The following is an 18,527-nucleotide window of genomic DNA, read 5'->3' as shown; positions in this document are numbered from 1 at the left end:
TTCTCACTCTTTCTAAAATAATTCCAAAACAGTTTTTCCACATGGCCAAATTCATTAGAGCATAAATTCTCTTTCCCCTTGGAGAAGTCTCTACCAGAGCCCTCGGGCCCTGCAACCGTCCTGACTGGGTTATATTCACAGCATAGCTAGCCTCCTAAAGCCTTCTGTCTTGCTCCTGTAATGGATCTCTTGGGTCCTTGCCGCCTTATAGTCTCTATTCTTTGCTTTGTTCCCCTATTTTTTGGGTCATCTCTTCAAAAAACCTCCTAAGAGAGTGGGGAGGGCATCCCTCCAGAGAAGGTAGTTTTTAAGCCAAGCCAGAAAGTAGAAGGCACTAGCTGAATCATACTTGGACCACACATCATGGTGGGCCTGACTCCATTGTCCTTTTTCCAAACCCTTGGGAAGGTCTTTGCTGCTCCACTGGCCTTTCTCAACCTTGGGCTGCCCTCCTCCTGTCTAGCTGTCAGGCTGAGCCTGACTCCCCAGCACACATCATGCATGACATCACTAAGCCATGAAAGCTAGCTGTGCTTATGTTAGCAAGGTCACATGCAGACAGGGAAAAGCAGTACAAGAAGCCAAACGTGCCATTTACTGGCTGGATGACACTGAGTGAATTACTGAGCCTCTTTCTTCACATGGTAAAAGGGAACAGGGTAATAACCTTGTATACTCATTACAGGCCTTGGAAGTAAGGGGCCAAATGCACCGGACAGTCCATTGCAGGGACTCTCCTGGCAGGTGCCCAGTAAACAGTCTCCTTCATAATTGTCCTGTACCTTCAATTCCTGCTCTTTGGCCTTCTCCAGTGTGTGTAGGGCTCGCTGGTAGGCAGCCTCGAGCTGGGCTTTCAGGGCCTGGCTCTGCTCTCAGAGCTCGCACTGCAGGGCCTCCCTCTCATGGTCGGAGAGTGGCTTGAGCTCTAGCACATCCTCCTGGTAGCTGCCAGTGCACTGTTCCGCAGCCTGCTGCACCTGCAAGACCTGCCCAGGGGTTGCCCTCAGTCTACAGGTCCCTTCCCAGTTTGTTTGCTTGTTTATTTTAAAGCTTTCTGAATATCACTTCACTTTAAGAACCTGGATGTTATAGTCTGAACAGAAATGGTTCTCCTGACTTATGTAGACATTTAAACCCCAAAGCCTTATGTTAATGGTTGATGGATTAGGGTAGATCCTTGGTCCAATTGCTGCATCTGAAGGTGGGATCTATGGGAAGTGAATGGATTGGGTGGGGTTTCTAGGGCAGAGACACAGGGACATGGAGGATGTGTGCCCTGTCTCTGGGCTTCCTGGCTTCCATGTGATTCTCCCTCCCCTCATATTCCATCATCCAAAGCCAAACTAACAGGGCCACCCAGTCTTGGACTGTGGACTTCCAAAACTGTAAGCAGAAAGAAGCTCCTCCGAGGCACTTTATGAATGTAATGAAGGGTGACTAATAGAATGGGGGTGTCCAGTTCCTCTAGGGTATGCTGCAGCCCCTGCCATGAATGCCAGGAAAGAGGGGCCATGGCTTGGTTTACAGACTTTCCAAGAGAAATAAGAGTCTAGAGGAGGCCGGCGCTGTGGCTTAGTGGACTAAGTCTCCTCCTGCAGCGCCAGCATCCCATATGTGTGCCAGTCCATATTCCGGCTGCTCTTCATCTGAGCCAGCTCTCTGCTATGGCCTGGGAAAGCAGTAGAAGATGGCCCAAGTCCATGAGCTCCTGCACCCACATGGGAGATCTGGAAGAAGCTCCTGGCTCCTGGCTTTGAATTGGCCCAGCTCCAATCGTTGTGGCCATTTGGGGAATGAACCAGCAGATGGAAGATCTTTCTCTCTGTCTCTCTCTCTTCCTGTAACTCTACCTTTCAAGTAAATAAATAAAATCTTTTTTTAAAAAAAAGAGTCTAGAATGTCCTTCAATGGAGAGCCTCTCTCACCTCACTCAGGTGTTTGCTCAATCTCCATTCCTGAGGTTTTCCCTGACAACTCCAATTAGTTGGTGCTACACCTGTCCTCCCCATTACCAGATGGCCTCCCATTCCTTCTACCCTGCTCTATTTTTCTTTTTCCTGAAGCTCTTATCACCTTCTATGTGATTTATTATTTCTCTCTCTCTCTCTTTTGTTTTTGACAGGCAGAGTGGACAGTGAGAGAGAGACAGGGAGAAAGGTCTTCCTTTTACCATTGGTTCACCCTCCAATGGCTGCTGCGGCAGGCGCACTGCAGCCAGTGCACCGCGCTGATCCGAAGCCAGGAGCCAGGTGCTTCCTCCTGGTCTCTCATGCGGGTGCAGGGCCCAAGCACTTGGGCCATCCTCCACTGCCTTCCTGGGCCACAGCAGAGAGCTGGACTGGAAGAGGGGCAACCGGGACAGAATCCAGCGCCCCAACCGGGACTAGAACCCAGTGTGCCAGCACCACAGGCGGAGGATTAGCCTATTGAGCCGCGGTGCCAGTGATTTATTTATTTTTATATCTAGTATTTATTGTCTGTTCACACCTACTCTGCTAAAATCAAAATATATGGACTATGCTCACCTTTGTATCTAAAAATATATATATTCCTGACATATGAAACATAAGGAGATTTGTCTTTTTTCATTGATGCATCATCAATGCTTCATGAGCATTGCCCATGAGCATAGTTGGTTTTGAATGAATGAATAAAACCAAGAATCCCATACTATCCTATAGCCATAATGCCCTTCCCAGCTAGGAAATGAATCAGGCCCTGCATGCATTCTCAAGGTTGTTGGTAAGAGGGAGGAGGCAGGGTGTCCCTCAGTGTGAGGGCACAGCCCCACCAGGGCTGTCCTACCTGGGTTTGCAGTCTGGCCTTCTGGCTCTGCCAGTCCCCCTGCAGATGCTGGATTTCAGGTGCCTTCTCCTTCAGCAAAGTGCCCACTGGAGCTTGCAGATCCCTTCCCTCCTTGAGGGGCACTGCAATCCTTTGAAGACACAGAGGCCACAATCACAAAAGATCCTAGGACTGACAACAAAACTAGTGACCTGGTACCTGGCTCAGAGGAGGGAGCTCCAGTAGCAGGTGTTGGAGAAACATCTTATTCAGTTTTTGAAAAGCAACTGGACATATACATGGTAAGTGTTACTGCACGGGATTCAGCAGCCCAGCCGATAGCTGTTTTAGTTAGTAGATGCTTAATAAACGATGATGGATGATCATAATGATGGAAAACTTAAGAGTTACTTTTGGGGTCCTTAGGAGCTCTATAAAAGAGGTTTCTATGATCTAATTTTGTAACTCTTCCTGCTTACAAAAACAAATGAAATGATAATGCTTTCTTTTTGCACAGTACTTTACACATAAAAGCAAGCTCATAATTTTTTTACTGGCTGTCACAAGGATAAGGAAGAGGATTAGAAAGAAGCCTCTACATATGTAGCACGAACAAGAGAGAGCTGCATTAAAGCTGCAGCCATTTCTACATTCTAGGTAACATGCTGACCAGTGTCTCTTCCCCAATTTGAACTTTTGAACCAGCTGAGCTGTTCAAATGTAATTGGTTTAGATTGAAATGTGAAGGTCAATCTCAACAATGTAAAAGGACACGGTGACGTTTTGCTTCCCCTTGCAAGAACATTAGGTCAGAGGACCAGAAGTTATGGGGTTAGGGCTCTGGACAGGCCATAGGAGGGGGCATTGCGCTTGGCAGAGGTGGGAATTCCCAGCAGCATGGGCTCAGGCTGAGGGGCTAACATGGAGAGTTAATATCTTTAAAGTGCTGAAAACAGTGTCTGGCACACAGTAAGAATTATATAAAGAGCTAACTAAGCATTTTAGAAAGAGAAGTTTTCTTTCCTGGCATTCTAATCCTCTTAGGTTCTCTTCTGGCTGTTTGAAGATGTACTAAACACAGCCATCATAAAAGAGTAAGAAATGGGGGATATTTGGGTCTGAGCTTTGGATATGAAAAAATCTGAGAGTTAGGAGAAGGCCAGAAAGCTGAGGAAGAATAGTCATCAGAAAGCAGAGTGATGGTAACACTCTTACTGGCTGGGTGGAACAGGCAAGCCTTGTAGAAAGCCTTGGGAAGAAGCTGGACTTCCTCCCAGGAGAGGGATTTGGTTATTATATTTTAAATCTTTTACTGACAAAATTTACATATAGTGAAATTCAACAATCTTACATGCACAGCTCAGTGAGTTTTGACAAATACAGGTATATACAACCATGAAACCAACATCTCAATCAAAATGTACATTTTCATTACCCCAAAATTCCAGATGAACCTTCTTCCAGTCATCTACCCACAGGCAGCCAATGCTTTGATTTCCATCACCACAGGTTACTTTTACCAGATCTTAAGCATCATGGGATATGTATTTGCTATGATTTGAATGTGTCTCCCAAATTCAGGCATTGGAAAATTAATCCCCAAAGTCATATGTTGATGGTAAATGGGACATGAGGCCCTCAAGCGTGTGGCTTTACTTGAAAGCAAGTTCTCTCCCTCCAGCAGGCTGGCTCTGTCTCACCACTCGATACCATTCATTGTGTTAGGATACAGCAAGAAGGCCTCACCAGATGCTGGCGCTTTGCTCTTGGCCTTCCCACCCACCAGAACGCTGAGCTAAATACGCTTCTATCCTCTAGTCTGAGGTGTCCTGTTATGGCAACAGAAAATGGACAAAGACATGAGTAACTCATACCTCGTTCATCCTTTCTCCTGCTGGTAGACATTTGGGTTATTTATACTTCAGGACCATTAAGAAATAGTCTTGGATCAGTGTTGTTGTTGTTTTTTTTAATGTGGATATACATCTTCATTTCTTTTGCTTAAATATCTAGGAGTGGAAATTTTAGTAGGTTTGTGCTAAATTTTTAAAGAAACTATCAGCTGTTTTCCAAAGTGGTTGTAGCACTCCTGCCAGCACTGTGTGAAAATTTAGTTGCTGTACACTGTTGAGAACATTTTGTACTGTCAGCCTTTTTAAATGTTAGTCATTTCAGTGGGTGAGAACTAGGATCTCAATGTCACATTTCCCTGATGACTATTAGTGATAATCACATATTCATGTGCTTATGGGCCATTCACATCTTTATAAGGGACCTGTCCAAGTATTTTGTCCATCTTTAAATTAGGTTTGTTTTATTATTGATTTACAAGAGTTTTAAAAAAATATATTATAGATACGGATTGCATACTTTCTACCTGTGGTTTGCTTACTCATTTTTTAGTGTTTTTAAAAAGAAGATTAGTAGAGCTTTCAATTTTGATGAATACCAATTTATCATGTTTTGTAATTAGGATCTCCATGTACATATTGTATATTCAAATTGATCTTCTGTCCTTTTCAATATTCCAACCTGACTTAAATAGTTTTTGGTATGCCATCTTAGTCCCTTCATTTTATTTTTAGTTTTTCCAATTTGCATCCTTAAGTACCACAATCTGCTTAGAGTTAATATTGAATCTCTTCACCTAAGATGTAAGTCACTTACAACTTATAATTCCATTAAGCTCACCCTTGTCCTTTGTGCTAATGTGGTCATATGTAGTTGGCTTTCCATATAAATATGTTCTGCCTCCATGGATTCAAACAACTTTTCAAACAATTTTTCAAAAATTGCACCTGTACTGAGTATGTACTTGAGGGCACAATGAGTGCATGAATCCTTCCATATCTGAGCCCTCATTCACTGGAACACTGGGGAGTTGGTATGTCTTCCTGTACCTTTCATCATCGTCGCTGCTGCTTCCTTCTTCGGCGGCCAATTGATCCTGATACTCTTCTCCTCTGGGCAGCGTCTGGGAAGCCTCATTCAGCTTTAAGCACAGATCCTAAGGCAAAAACAATTGCAAGATGAGATTAAATGGAGAGAGGAAGTCACGTGTGCACGGTCCCACAATCATGGTGTTGTGGAATGGGATATGCTATCAGGCCATCTGACACTGGGCCTGAACTCTTAACCATTTTACAATATAGTCCCCTTACAAGCTACAGGGAGTGAGTGGTCCTTGTAAGTCTACTTCAGGGACTGGCTATAGTGAGCATCACAGAACATTGCTGGCCCATAGCCAGGGATTGGGAAGTGTGAGCAATTGTAATTATTACTACTATGTTGATGACATAGGCTGTAATCTGCTTATCTCATTACAAGGAACCTGCTGAATGACCAAAAGTATTGAGAAGTGGGGCATGGAAAGAGAATACGGAAACAGCTAGTTAACGAGGCTTCTGAAATTTTCATGAATTGGAATTTGTTCCTCTTATCATTCTCCCCTTTCCAAAGATATATAAAAGTGAAAAAGACCTTTTTTATTTTTTTCTACTTGTTATGGTGGGCACTGTCTATGGAAAAAAGTATAATAAAACAGGCTAGGAACAAATTTGTCTGCCATTAAGTCTCATTAAATAATGATAACTTACAACCTGGGTTTTCATTAACTACTTGCATGGCCTTCAGCCAGCAAATTCCCTTTTCTGGACTTGAGCTTTATCAACTCATACAACAGATGGATTGGCTTGCAAATCTGATTTTCAAATTGTGTTCCAGTGGCCCTGGGAGGTGTCTCAGAGCCCTCAGGGATGAGAAAGAACAGAGCTGAGGCTTGTGGGTAGAGCATGGGCTCCCACCCTGACTTGACCTGGAACAAAACTGCTTTGGTTGCTTTTCTGTGAACTGCAATGTCTGTGAAAGGGCACCCATGTCAAAGCCAATGATGACCTTCATGTTACCAAATCCAGTGGTTAATTCCCAGGCCTCAGCTAACTGGACTTCTCAGCAGAAGTGGAAATATCTGAATCTGAAAGCTCCTTTCTTCACTCAGTGCTCTCGCTCTCACCTTCACTTTCTCTCTCTCTCTTCCTTGGCTTTTGGGCAGTCTTCTCTCTTAAGTTTTCTCCTTCCCACCCCCACCTCTCACTCCCAGCTGCTCTTTTTAGGTCTCTTCTTTTAAAGCCTCCTCCTTTCCTGCCCTAGGCTTCAGTCCTTGGCCTTGTCTTTCCTCTCACTCCCTAGAGTCTCGTCTAGTCCATAGCATTCAATGGCACAGCGATACTGAAGACAAACCAGTTTATCTATTTTCAAGCTTCCCCCAGAGTCTAAACATGAACATCCAACTGTCCTTCAGATATCAGGTGGTGTCTAACAGCTTCTCAAACTGTAACATGTCCAGAGCCAAATGCTGTCTTACCTCCTCCCAACAAGCATGCACCTGCCTCGCGGTCTCTGCACAGGCCATTCCTTCTGCCTGATATGCTCTTCCCTCTGATATCTGCATTTCTTGTTCCCTTAATATACTCAATGCAATCAGGAGACCTCCACTGGCTTAATGCTTGGACTCTGGGACCAGACTGCCTATGATAAAATCTCAGTTCTTCTAGTTATTAATGATATAAGGTTGGGCAAATTACTTCCATTGTTGAGGATTCAGTGAATCAACGCATGTAAAATCATGAGATCAGAATTAGGTGCACAGTTAGTACTCAAAGTAACACTCCCTGGGCTAATTGTTCCCTGGTCAGCTTCTCTAAAATACCATCCTCTCACATTCTCTTTTCCGCACCTTGCTGTTATGGTTTTCCTAAGGTACATATCACAGCCTGATGTTAACAAATTGTCTGTTTTCTTATTTCTGTTTCCTTCACTGGAACGGAAGCTCCCTGAGGGCAGGAACTCTGCTCCCTTCGCCTGTTTCCTTGATGCCTGGGCAGTGTGGAGAACACAGTAAATACTAAACGCATAAACCCAGTAAGCCACAGCCACCTAGGATAGTGGGAGCCTCATTCCTCACCTCCTTGCCCCACGCCCACCTTACATCCCATGGAGGGAAGGGCTTGGTACTGACTGCATTTTCACGAGAAAGTCTCCCTCTTTCCAGACATGTGGCTGAAGGGTAGGGGGCAGAGATGGCTGCAGCCCAAACTGGGGTGTTTTCCTGCTGCATGCAAGAGCCCTTTGTACCTTTATGATTTGTAATTTCAGGTCTTGTTTGAATTATTTGCATTGCCTTAAAATGTTGTGGAATACCATGTAATGCTCAGCACCTTCTTCCAGAGAATCAGTGAGGAGGCGGCATGCATGAGCCCACTGCCCACCTGTGCCTAGAGGGTCTGCTGAGGCTCAGCAATGATGAGTGAGAGGGCGCTCAACCCTCACAGCCATCCCACCCAAGCCTGTCTTCCCCACCAGGGTGGATGTGTTCTGTGTGAGCAGTTACATCAGAACTATATTTCCCAGGATCCCCTTCCTGCACACTTCTGGAGCATGTGACTTTGCGTAAGATTTGGAAGACAAAAGTGAAGCACTAGTCATTTCCTTTCATTTCCTTTGGATGCATAGATGCTTGTTGCAGGGCACCAGGCATCACTGTAGCTCAAGCGTGTTGTCACTGGTCTATTCACTCACTTTGGTGGCTTGGTAAGATTTGGGGCTCCCAGATTCTCATCCACTATTGGGTCCTCCTTAGGCCTCTGCCTATCCCAGGCTAGAAGCATGTTTAGCTCTGGGATGAAAGAAGCCAGTTCTCCAAAAGGTCTTTGTAGCACCAAAGTTGGCTTCAGAGACTACTCTAGTTCAAGTTCAACCTTATGGCTTACAATGTGTCTGTGGTCTTCCCCACTTTTCATCTGTTCTTTCTTTCCTGCTGACTTTAGACCCGCCAACAGATAAAGAAGCAACTGTTGGACTTTGGAACACACAGTGTTCAACCGGATCCCACAATTATGCCAGTTTTGGTCCTAAATTTAATCTCACAGTTAATACCCTTCTGTGTATTTTGTTTCTCTGATCAAACACTAATGGTTGCATTCTTTAACCTTCAGCTCCTACTGACCCTTCCAGGCCCCACTCTGCTATCACTTCCTCAGGAAGTGCAATTAACTCTTGAAGTTCCCCTGACAATTTCTCTTTGGTACCACAGTTTTCTCACAAGTACTTATCGATCACAGGCTATATGCCAGACACTGTTCTAGGAACAAAGCAATAAACGAATTTTGAAAAGGATGAGGCAGGAGAAGATATGTACGTGTTCAAGGTCATACAGTGAATATACCACAGGGCTAGCAAAGGCAGTACTAAGGAGGAAAGTTCATGGTGATAAATATCTGCATTTAAAAAGAAATGATAAGTGTTTGAGATGATGGATAACCTAAGAATGTTTAGATGATCAACACACATGCATATTATGTACCAAAACATCATGCAAAAACATTGTACATAAAGATGTGCAATTATTAACTGTTGATAAAAATAAAAGAAAAAAGATCTCAAACAACCTAAGAGCTAGTAAAAGAAATCAAACTACCTCAGAGTTGGCAGTAGGAAAAAAAAAAGCAGAAATAAATTAAACAGAAAATAGGAAAAATTGATGAAACTATACAAGACTAAGGAAAAAAGAGAAGAATCAAGTAAAACAAGGAAAAACATTACAACTGATACCGCAGAAATAAAAAAGGATCATAAGAAACTAGTATGAGCAATCATATACAAACAAACTTGACCTAAAAGAAACTGAAAAACTTCTAGAAGTATACCACCTAATTAAACAGAATGAAGGGGCCAGCATTGTGACGTAGCAGGTTAAGCCACTGCCTGCAATGTCAGAATTCCATACGGGCACTGGTTTGAGTTCTTGGCTGCTCCACTTCCAATTCAGCTCTGCTATCGTGCCTGGGAAAGCAGAAGATGGCCTCAGTGAGTGAGCACCTGCCACCCATGTGAGAGACTCGGATGGTGTTCTGAGCTCCTTGCTGTGGCCTATAGCCTGTTCCAGCCCATTGTTGAGTCCATTTGGAGAGTGAACCAGGAAATGAAGGATCTCTCTCTCTCTCTCTCTCTCTCTCTCTCTCTGTAATCTTGCTTTTCAAAAAAATTGGATCAAGATGAAATAACCTTAATAGATCAATAACAAATAAATAAATTGAATTTGTTTGTCAGCATGAAAAAATTTCCTAACAAAGAAAAGCCAGGATCAGATGACTTCATGGGTGAATTGTACCAATCATTCAAAGAATTAACACCAATTCAAGATGGGCATTTGATACAGTGGTTAAGACAACACTTGGGGCCGGCGCCGTGGCTCAATAGGCTAATCCTCCGCCTTGCGGCGCCGGCACACCGGGTTCTAGTCCTGGTCGGGGAGCCAGATTCGGTCCCAGTTGCCCCTCTTCCAGGCCAGCTCTCTGCTGTGGCCCAGGAGTGCAGTGGAGGATGGCCCAAGTGCTTGGGCCCTGCACCCCATGGGAGACCAGGAGAAGCACCTGGCTCCTGGCTTTGGATCAGCACGGTGCGCCGGCTGCTGCGGCCATTGGAGGGTGAACCAACGGCAAAGGAAGACTTTTCTCTCTGTCTCTCTCTCTCACTGTCCACTCTGCCTGTCAAAAAACAACAACAAACAAACAAACAAAAAAGACAACTCTTGGGATGCCTGCATCCTATATCAGATTCTTTGGGATCAAATACCAGCTCTGCTTCCAATCCAGCATTTCTGTTAATGTGAAATCTAGAAAGCAATGGTGATGGCTCAAGTACTTGGGCCCTTGCCAACCACACAGGAAGTCCCAGATTGAGTGAGTTCTGGGCTCTCAGCTTCTGCCTGGACCAGCCTTGAGTGCTGCAGGCACTTGGGGAATGAATCAATGATGGAAGATCTCTTGTGTCTCTCTCTGTCACATAGACTTCCAAGTAAAATGAAAACAAATAAATAATTTGTAAAAATATATGGAAACAACTTAAATGTCTGTTGACAGACAAATGGACAAAGAAAATTTTTAAAACTACAGTTCTTTAGAGGTGGACTAAATGCCAAACATTTGCCATATCCAGTTATTTCAGGTACTGGAAGGATAAAGATTAATGACACTTAGTTCTTGATTTCAACAAACCTATAGTCCAGCAGTGGGGACAAATGCATGGCCTGCCAATGCCAACAAAACAAACACATGGAAAAAAATAATTTCCCTCTTCACTCTCTTCCTGATAACGTGCATTTGTTGTTTCAGGTCCAGGTAAATACTTCAGAAGTTGGTGGGGTGCCACTTGAATACTTCACAAATAAACTTGACCATGGATATCAATAGTGGTTGGCAGAACGAGTGCTTTCAAGCCCAGGAGGTCTCATGTTCAATAGTCTGCTTCTCTGAACTCCAAATGAAACAGACACTTCCAGTTGACCCCCACTTTTTTGGGGGGGCATTATTTGCCTGAATTCCAGTGAGCCACTCCAGGTGTATCCTGAATTATCTGCCCCAATTCATACTCTTGGGTTCTACATCAGGCATTTTTTACAGGTTCATCCTGGCACTCTCTTTAGGGGTCAAGAGGCCTGGGTATAAATAGTGTGCCCAGAAAAATAAATAGTTCTAGTTCTCCACCAAACCATCCACCGCGAAAGCCTCCTCCGGACTCCTCCCAAGCAACAGTTGGTTATTTTAAACCCATGTTCACATTAGGTCACCACCTTTCATCTTCCAGTCATTTAACCTCTTCTGAATTGTTTCTATTTTAAAGCCACACCCACACTCAGGAAGTCTCCCAGAAAGGAATATTCAAAGTCATTCTCAGGTTAAGTTGACAGTCTCTCAGAGGTAGCATTAATTATCTACATCTTAAAAAATAGAACAGCTAATGTACTAGAGTTTCACTGAAATGACTATAATAGATCCTATAAAGTCCCCTTACATTTATAGAATCTTTAATAGCTTTGCAAAATGCCATCATGTGCTTCCTTCTCTTCATCACCACGTGTCTCTGTGATAGGGACTGTTGCTGCCATTTGCTAAGAAGTAGGATAAGGCATCATGGCTTAGAGTATGGGCCCTGGTGCTACTCTCTGGGCCTCAGTTTCCCCATCTGTAAAATGAGGTGAACACTAATACTTGCTTCAGCAGGCTGTTGTGGGGATTATGTGGAAGCACTATGTGCTTGGCACATAGTCAGGGACTTATCTGTGTTTACCATTTTGAGTAGTGAGAAAATTGACTTTCCAGGGCGTTTTGGGTATGCCTGAGGCCCCTGAATAGGTCTCAGGTAGAACCCGGGCCAGAATCCACATCCTAACACTCAGACAGGAGCTGCTGTCCTGCCCTATTCTGTCCTCTTGGGTTCCAGAGAGGCTTGGCCTGGGGCAGGGATCTCCCTGTGGAGTGAACAGCAGCTTGCCTCTTGCTGCATCAGATGGAACCAGACTCTTAGCTCACCTCCTAATGCTGCAACTGATTGAGAGCTTAGTGACTATTCGTTGTCTGGCTGCCAGGACGGTTGATGTCTGGATTCATTCGGCCCTCCAGGTGTGATAGATGGTTTTGGCTGCCCAGCAAACCACACAGGACTTCTAGGGAACAGTCCCAGAATGCCCCACTTCCCTTCCCATGGGCCTCAGGGGTCCAGCTTTGTGCTCCTTCCCCCAGGTGTGCCGGTCAAATCTCAGGATCAGGCCCACGTCACTCTGCTGCAAAAGCTTCTCAGACACGTGGGCTGCAAAAAACCTTGTTGATATTACTGTAACGCTCATCACCTCAGGATGTAACTTAAGTAGATATTTCTCCCATTTGAGCCCTCTGAGGACCACACATAAGCCTCATTTGCTGGGGCCCCCGGTGGCATGGCTGTGCAGGGACAGCACTCAGAGATTTGTGGAGATGAAACCACTGGAATAACATTCACCACAAAGACCCTCCTTTTCCTTCTGGAGGGAATACAGGCAGGGGCACCTATGGAAACACCTATCCTCCTCTGCCCCCAGTTTAGTGTGAGCCAGGCACCAATGAAATCTTCGAGGGGAAAAAAAAGGTTTTGCTTCAAAATTACCAAGTCTGGAGTGGCTGTTTGCAAACCAATGAATGAAACTAGGAATCTATTAGTATCAGTAGACTGGACATAGAAATGAGGACAAAAGGTTTAGTAAGGTCCCAGCTAATTTGGGTGGGGACACAGCCACACCCAGGTTTGGCAACCTCTCTCTGCCTGTTCTGGAGTGAAAAGTCTACTCTCGCTTGACATGATTATTTTTATCTCTCTCCACTCTGGGAAACGCTTTGGCAGAACAACCAAGGACCTAAATGGAAACTCTTGTGTCTTGAACAAACTTAACATCTCTGAGGCTGTCATGTAACAGCCTGTCCTGGTGGCCCTGGTCTTCCAATGCATCAGCTGACAGGTGTTTAGGCCCCTCTGATTTTTTTTTTACAGGCAGAGTGGACAGTGAGAGAGAGAGAGACAGAGACAGAGAGAAAGGTCTTCCTTTTGCCGTTGGTTCACCCTCCAATGGCCACTGCGGCCGGCACACCATGCTGATCCGAAGGCAGGAGCCAGGTGCTTCTCCTGGTCTCCCATGGGGTGCAGGGCCCAAGCAGTTGGGCCATCCTCCACTGCACTCCCTGGCCACAGCAGAGAGCTGGCCTGTAAGAGGGGCAACTGGGACAGAATCCGGCGACCCAACCAGGACTAGAACCCGGTGTGCCAGCGCCGCAGGCAGAGGATTAGCCTATTGAGCCACCGTGCCAGCTGTCCCTCTGATTTTCTTTAGCATTGCCTCCACTCCTTGCACCACCCTATGCTGTTGTAGGAATGGCGGCACTGTCTGTTGCTCACAGTTCCTGTAGGCTTAGGCAAAGCTGGGCTGGCATCAAGCTGATTTGCCAAAAATATTTGAACTATAATTCTTTTCTGATTGGCAAAGTTCAGAGTTTTGTAACTTACCATATTGGAAAGGTTATGCAGAGACAGGCACTTCTGGGTACTGTTGGTGGGAGTATACAGTGGAATACCCTCAGTGAGAAACATGTGGTAGCATCTATTTCAGTTAAAAATACACACCCATAGGATCCAGTAAGATGTACAGTAGTAAGTTAGCACCCATGGGGCACTGATGCAACTGGGTGCTGTGTCCTACACTGGTGTGTATTAATTTATTTAGTCCTCACCAAAACCCTCTGATGTAGTTGGTATCATTGTCCCTGTTTTATGGATGAGAAAGCTGAAGAAAAGACACATTAAATCAAACGTCCAAAAGGTTATTTAGCAAGTAAGAATCCAGGTGTCTGGCTTGGGGTGAGCTTGCTTAACTACTGCACTACACTATATCCCCCTTACAGTGCAATCCACTGCAGAATTAACTGGAACAGCAGAAAGAATCAAACTAAGTGTCCATTATAAGATAATGGTTAAATATATTAAACTTTTTTCTGTACAAAGTAGAATTAGATAATTAGATTTTTTAAATGAAGTGGATATGGAAGAGTACTGATGTGTTACAATCTCCAAGTTGTAAAAATTTAGGTAAAAGAGAAAACCAGAGTTCCCCAGAGTATGCTGTCATTTCTAGAAGAAAATTCATAACTATGCCTACATATGCACAGTATAGCTCTGAAAGACATACAAAGATATAAAACAAAACAAAGCAAGTAATTTTCCCTTGGATAGGGAACTCACAGAGAGGGGATGTTTTTCACTGTATACTTTTATATACTTCTGAATTTTCAAAAGAAAAATTAATTTGATTTCTTAAAATTTACTTAAAAGGCAGTAAGAGGCCGGCGCCCTGGCTCAACAGGCTAATCCTCCGCCTTGCGGCGCCGGCACACCGGGTTCTAGTCCCGGTCGGGGCACCGATCCTGTCCCGGTTGCCCCTCTTCCAGGCCAGCTCTCTGCTGTGGCCAGGGAGTGCAGTGGAGGATGGCCCAAGTGCTTGGGCCCTGCACCCCATGGGAGACCAGGATAAGCACCTGGCTCCTGCCACCGGAACAGCGCGGTGCGCCGGCCGCAGCGCGCTACCGCGGTGGCCATTGGAGGGTGAACCAACGGCAAAAGGAAGACCTTTCTCTCTGTCTCTCTCTCTCACTGTCCACTCTGCCTGTCAAAAATAAAAAGAAAAAAAAAAAGAAAAAAAAAAAAGGCAGTAAGAGAGAGACAGAGACACACAGGTATCTTCTATCCACTGGTTCACTCCCTAAATGTCTGAAATGGCTGATGTTGGGCCAGGCTGAAGCCAGAAACCTGAAACTCAACCCAGGCTTCCCATGTGTGTGGCAGGGTACCCATGTACTCAAAGAAACGTGTACTCAAAGCTCTCATCTGCTGCTTCCCAGGGTGCACATTAGCAGGAAGCTGGAATGTGAAGTGGAGCTGCGACTTGAAACCAGACACTGATATGGAATGAGGGTGTGACATATGCTTGCCCCAGAAAACTTAATTTAAAAGGACAAATAATACCTACAAAGGGCATAACAGTGTGTAATAAAAAACACAGCATCAGGCTTTAATTCTGCTAATAAATTTCTACCTCAGGGCTGGTGCTATTGTGCAGTGGATTAAGCCATTGCCTGCAGTGCCAGCATCCCATATGGGCGCTGGTTGGAGTCCTGGCTGCTCTACTTTCAATCTGGTTCCCTGCTAATGTGCCTGGGAAAGCAGCAGAGGAAGGCCCAAATGCTTGAGTCCCTCTACCCACATGGGAGACCCAGTAGAAGCTCCTGGCTCCTGGCTTCAGCCATTGTAGCCATTTGAGAAGTGAACCAGCAGGTGGAAGATCTCTCCCTGTCTCTTCTCTGTCTGTAACTCTACCTAGCAAATAAATAAATACATTTTTAAAAAAATGTCCACCTCATTTTAAAGCTGTTTGTGTAAGCATAATTCTCCCCTCTAGCATCCAACTCAGAAGCTGGCATGTCTTAGGTGTTCCACAAAAAACTGTGGAATGAATGAATGAAAGACATAGCATGGAGTTGAATCAAAGGAACCCATGTGTGTCAAGGTTCCTCTTGCAACTCTGCATAGGCAGAGGCCACTTCTCTCCAGAAACCCAGCTCAGTGAGGGTCAGTGTTCCAGATTAAGAAGTTTCCTGGTGGATCATCCATGGCTCTCCACCTGCACCTGTATTCTGGACTTCGCTATGATTTGTTGCTTTAGTTGCAGCAGTGGTTCTTTTCTTTTCTTTTCTTTTCTTTTTTTTTTTTTTTTTGGGCAGGCAGAGTGGATAGTGAGAGAGAGACAGAGAGAAAGGTCTTCCTTTTTTGCTGTTGGTTCACCCTCCAATGGCCGCTGCGGCTGGTGCGCTGCGGCCAGCGTAACGCACTGATCCGATGGCAGGAGCCAGGTGCTTCTCCTGGTCTCCCATGGGGTGCAGGGCCCAATCACTTGGGCCATCCTCCACTGCACTCCCTGGACACAGAATCCAGCGCCCCGACCGGGACTGGAACCCAGTGTGCCGGTGCCGCAAGGCGGAGGATTAGCCTGTTAAGCCATGGCACCGGCTTGCAACAGTGGTTCTTAAATGGGAGATATTCAGAAATGTTTGGAGACATTTGTGGTTGAGAAAGTTTGGTTGGGGTTAGGGAGTACCAATGGTGTTTGGTGAGTAGAGGTGAGTTATTTGGCCAAACATCCTATGATGCATAGCACAGCCCCGCAACGAAGAGTTAGCCAACCCCAAAAGTCAAGTGCTGACATTGAGAACCCTGAGCTGCTATAGCCCTGGGTGTCAGATTCTTGTTCATCAGCACTGGAATATATCTAGAATGCTGTACTTGTTGACCCTCCTAAAAATACAGCCCATTGGACTTTCTGAACTGCATTTTTACTTAGTCCCCAATTTATCAGCCTTATTTTAAGCTGGCTCTCATGGGTGAGGATCCCAGCCAACTCCATTCCCTGCTACAGTCTTTGAGCAGCTGAGAAATGATTATATGGGGAACAACCTTTCAGAGAATTCTCACAGTGCCATGAAACATTCAGCTACCCTTGTAGCCAGGAATTCTCCTGAATTCTAGTTCATGAGGCTGCCTCTTGAGCCACTGAGGGCAAATGGAAGTATCTGCACGTTTCTTGGGCAGAAATCACCAGAAAGGATGGGGACCATCTCAGACCAGAAAGTCTGATGAAGGTGCCTCTTCTTCTTTAGGCTTCTCCTCCATGCTTGTGCAGGGGGAACAGAGCTGCTTAGGATGTCTGGGTGCCAGAGGAGGAAACCCAAGGAGCCCTTGTCACTCTCCTCCTCTCCATGACATTTGGATCCTGTTTTATGTGGAAGGCATCCTGGGTGTGTGACACTCTGATCAAGCAAAGGGAATGAGAGCCACAAAACTGCTGGGCCCATCCTGGCTCAGCTGCTTACCAACCTGTGATGGCAGGCAAGTCACCTTGCTGCTTTGACCTTCATTTTCCTCCTCCATAAAATGGGAGTATTCCAGCATAAAAAATCCAATGAAGTCAAAGACAGGAACAGTTCTCTGGAACTGGCCAGTTCTCTTACAAATGATTATTATTCAAATCCATATTCCCGACAGTTTTGGCTAATTTTCACAATGGTGAATATGTGGGTTGTCCCACTGAGACACAACACAAGGTCTGCTGGCAGGATTAAAGCCCTAGAAGACTGGGGTCAAGGGAGAGAAATTACAGCTCCTGAGGGCACTCAGACACAGGAAAATCAATGAATAAAAGATGAGGCTGATGTAGTGAGAGTCAGACTTGGCTACACAGCGTTCTCCCATCTGGAGTCTAAAGTGGACTGAACATTTAGAGCGACAATAAAAAATAAGCTAGGGCAGTGGGTTTTTGACAGCTCCAGCTAACAAGGTTAAGAGGGAAGCCAAAATGAGAATCACAAGGGCCATTCAAGCCAGGGAACTCAAACACCAACTTCACAGGAATTGTTTGCACTTCTGACATCATGCAAGGAATGTTAACGGGGTGCCTATGGTATGAGTTGAATTGTGCCACCAAGAAAATACCCCTGGTAACTATGAATGTGACCTTATTTGGAAATAGGTATTTGCAGATGTAATTAGTTGCAATGAGGTCATATTAAATGGGTCATACGTAGTCCTTAAAATCAATGACTCATATTCTTACAAAAAGGCCCTATGACGACACCAAAATGCAGGCTGACAAGGAAAGAGGCCATGTGATGGCAAGGGAAGGTATCAGGTGATGTGTCCACAAGCCAAGGAATGCCAAGAACAGACAGTAGCACCAGCAGCTGAGGGAGAGGCAGGGGGCAGATTTTCCCTACCTACACTGACCTACCATAACCTTGACTTCTGACTTTTTTTTTTTTTTTTTTTTTGACAGGCAGAGTGGACAGTGAGAGAGAGAGACAGAGAGAAAGGTCTTCCTTCTGTTGATTCACCCTCCAAATGGCTGCTATGGCCGGCGCGCTGTGTTGATCCAAAGCCAGGAGCCAGGGGCTTCCTCCTGGTCTCCCATGTGGGTGCAGGGCCCAAGCACTTGGGCTATCCTCTACTGCACTCCCGGGCCACAGCAGAGAGCTGGACTGGAAGAGAAGCAACCAGGACAGAATCTGGCGCCCCGACTGGGACTAGAACCTGGGGTGCCGGCGCCTCAGGTGGAGGATTAGCCTAAATGAGCCGCAGCGCCAGCCAACTTTTGACTTCTGACCCCCAGGATCGTGAGAGAATATATTTCTGTTGTTTAGGCCACCAGGTACATGGTCATTTATTACAGCAGACCTATGAAAACAATACGGCCTGTCATGAGCCCATCAGAGAGCCCACAGGAACCAGTCTCCACCCTCGAGAAGCACCCTTGAAAGGGAGGGGAAGGGCTATTAGAA

The 18,527-nt window shown here is 45.4% G+C and overlaps 1 protein-coding gene across 2 annotated transcripts in view; it reads right to left on the bottom strand.

Annotated features, from left to right (window-relative positions):
- Window positions 1-18,527, bottom strand: part of FAM184B (family with sequence similarity 184 member B) — a 117,319-nt gene that overhangs the window by 18,745 nt on the left and 80,047 nt on the right. For both annotated transcript variants that reach the window (XR_009868236.1, XM_062213652.1), the window contains exons 8-9: window positions 5,685-5,791; window positions 2,806-2,935 (exon numbers count right to left, since the gene is read on the bottom strand). Coding sequence is in view for 1 of the 2 variants with exons in the window: in XM_062213652.1 (XP_062069636.1) it covers window positions 2,806-2,935; window positions 5,685-5,791 (237 nt within the window). In the remaining variant the exon portion in view is untranslated. The remainder of the gene's footprint in view (window positions 1-2,805; window positions 2,936-5,684; window positions 5,792-18,527) is intronic.

Source organism: Lepus europaeus, chromosome 16, assembly GCF_033115175.1.
Source record: "Lepus europaeus isolate LE1 chromosome 16, mLepTim1.pri, whole genome shotgun sequence".
In the NCBI taxonomy this organism is placed as follows: Eukaryota; Metazoa; Chordata; class Mammalia; order Lagomorpha; family Leporidae; genus Lepus; species Lepus europaeus.
This window is presented reverse-complemented; position numbering and strand designations above follow the sequence as displayed.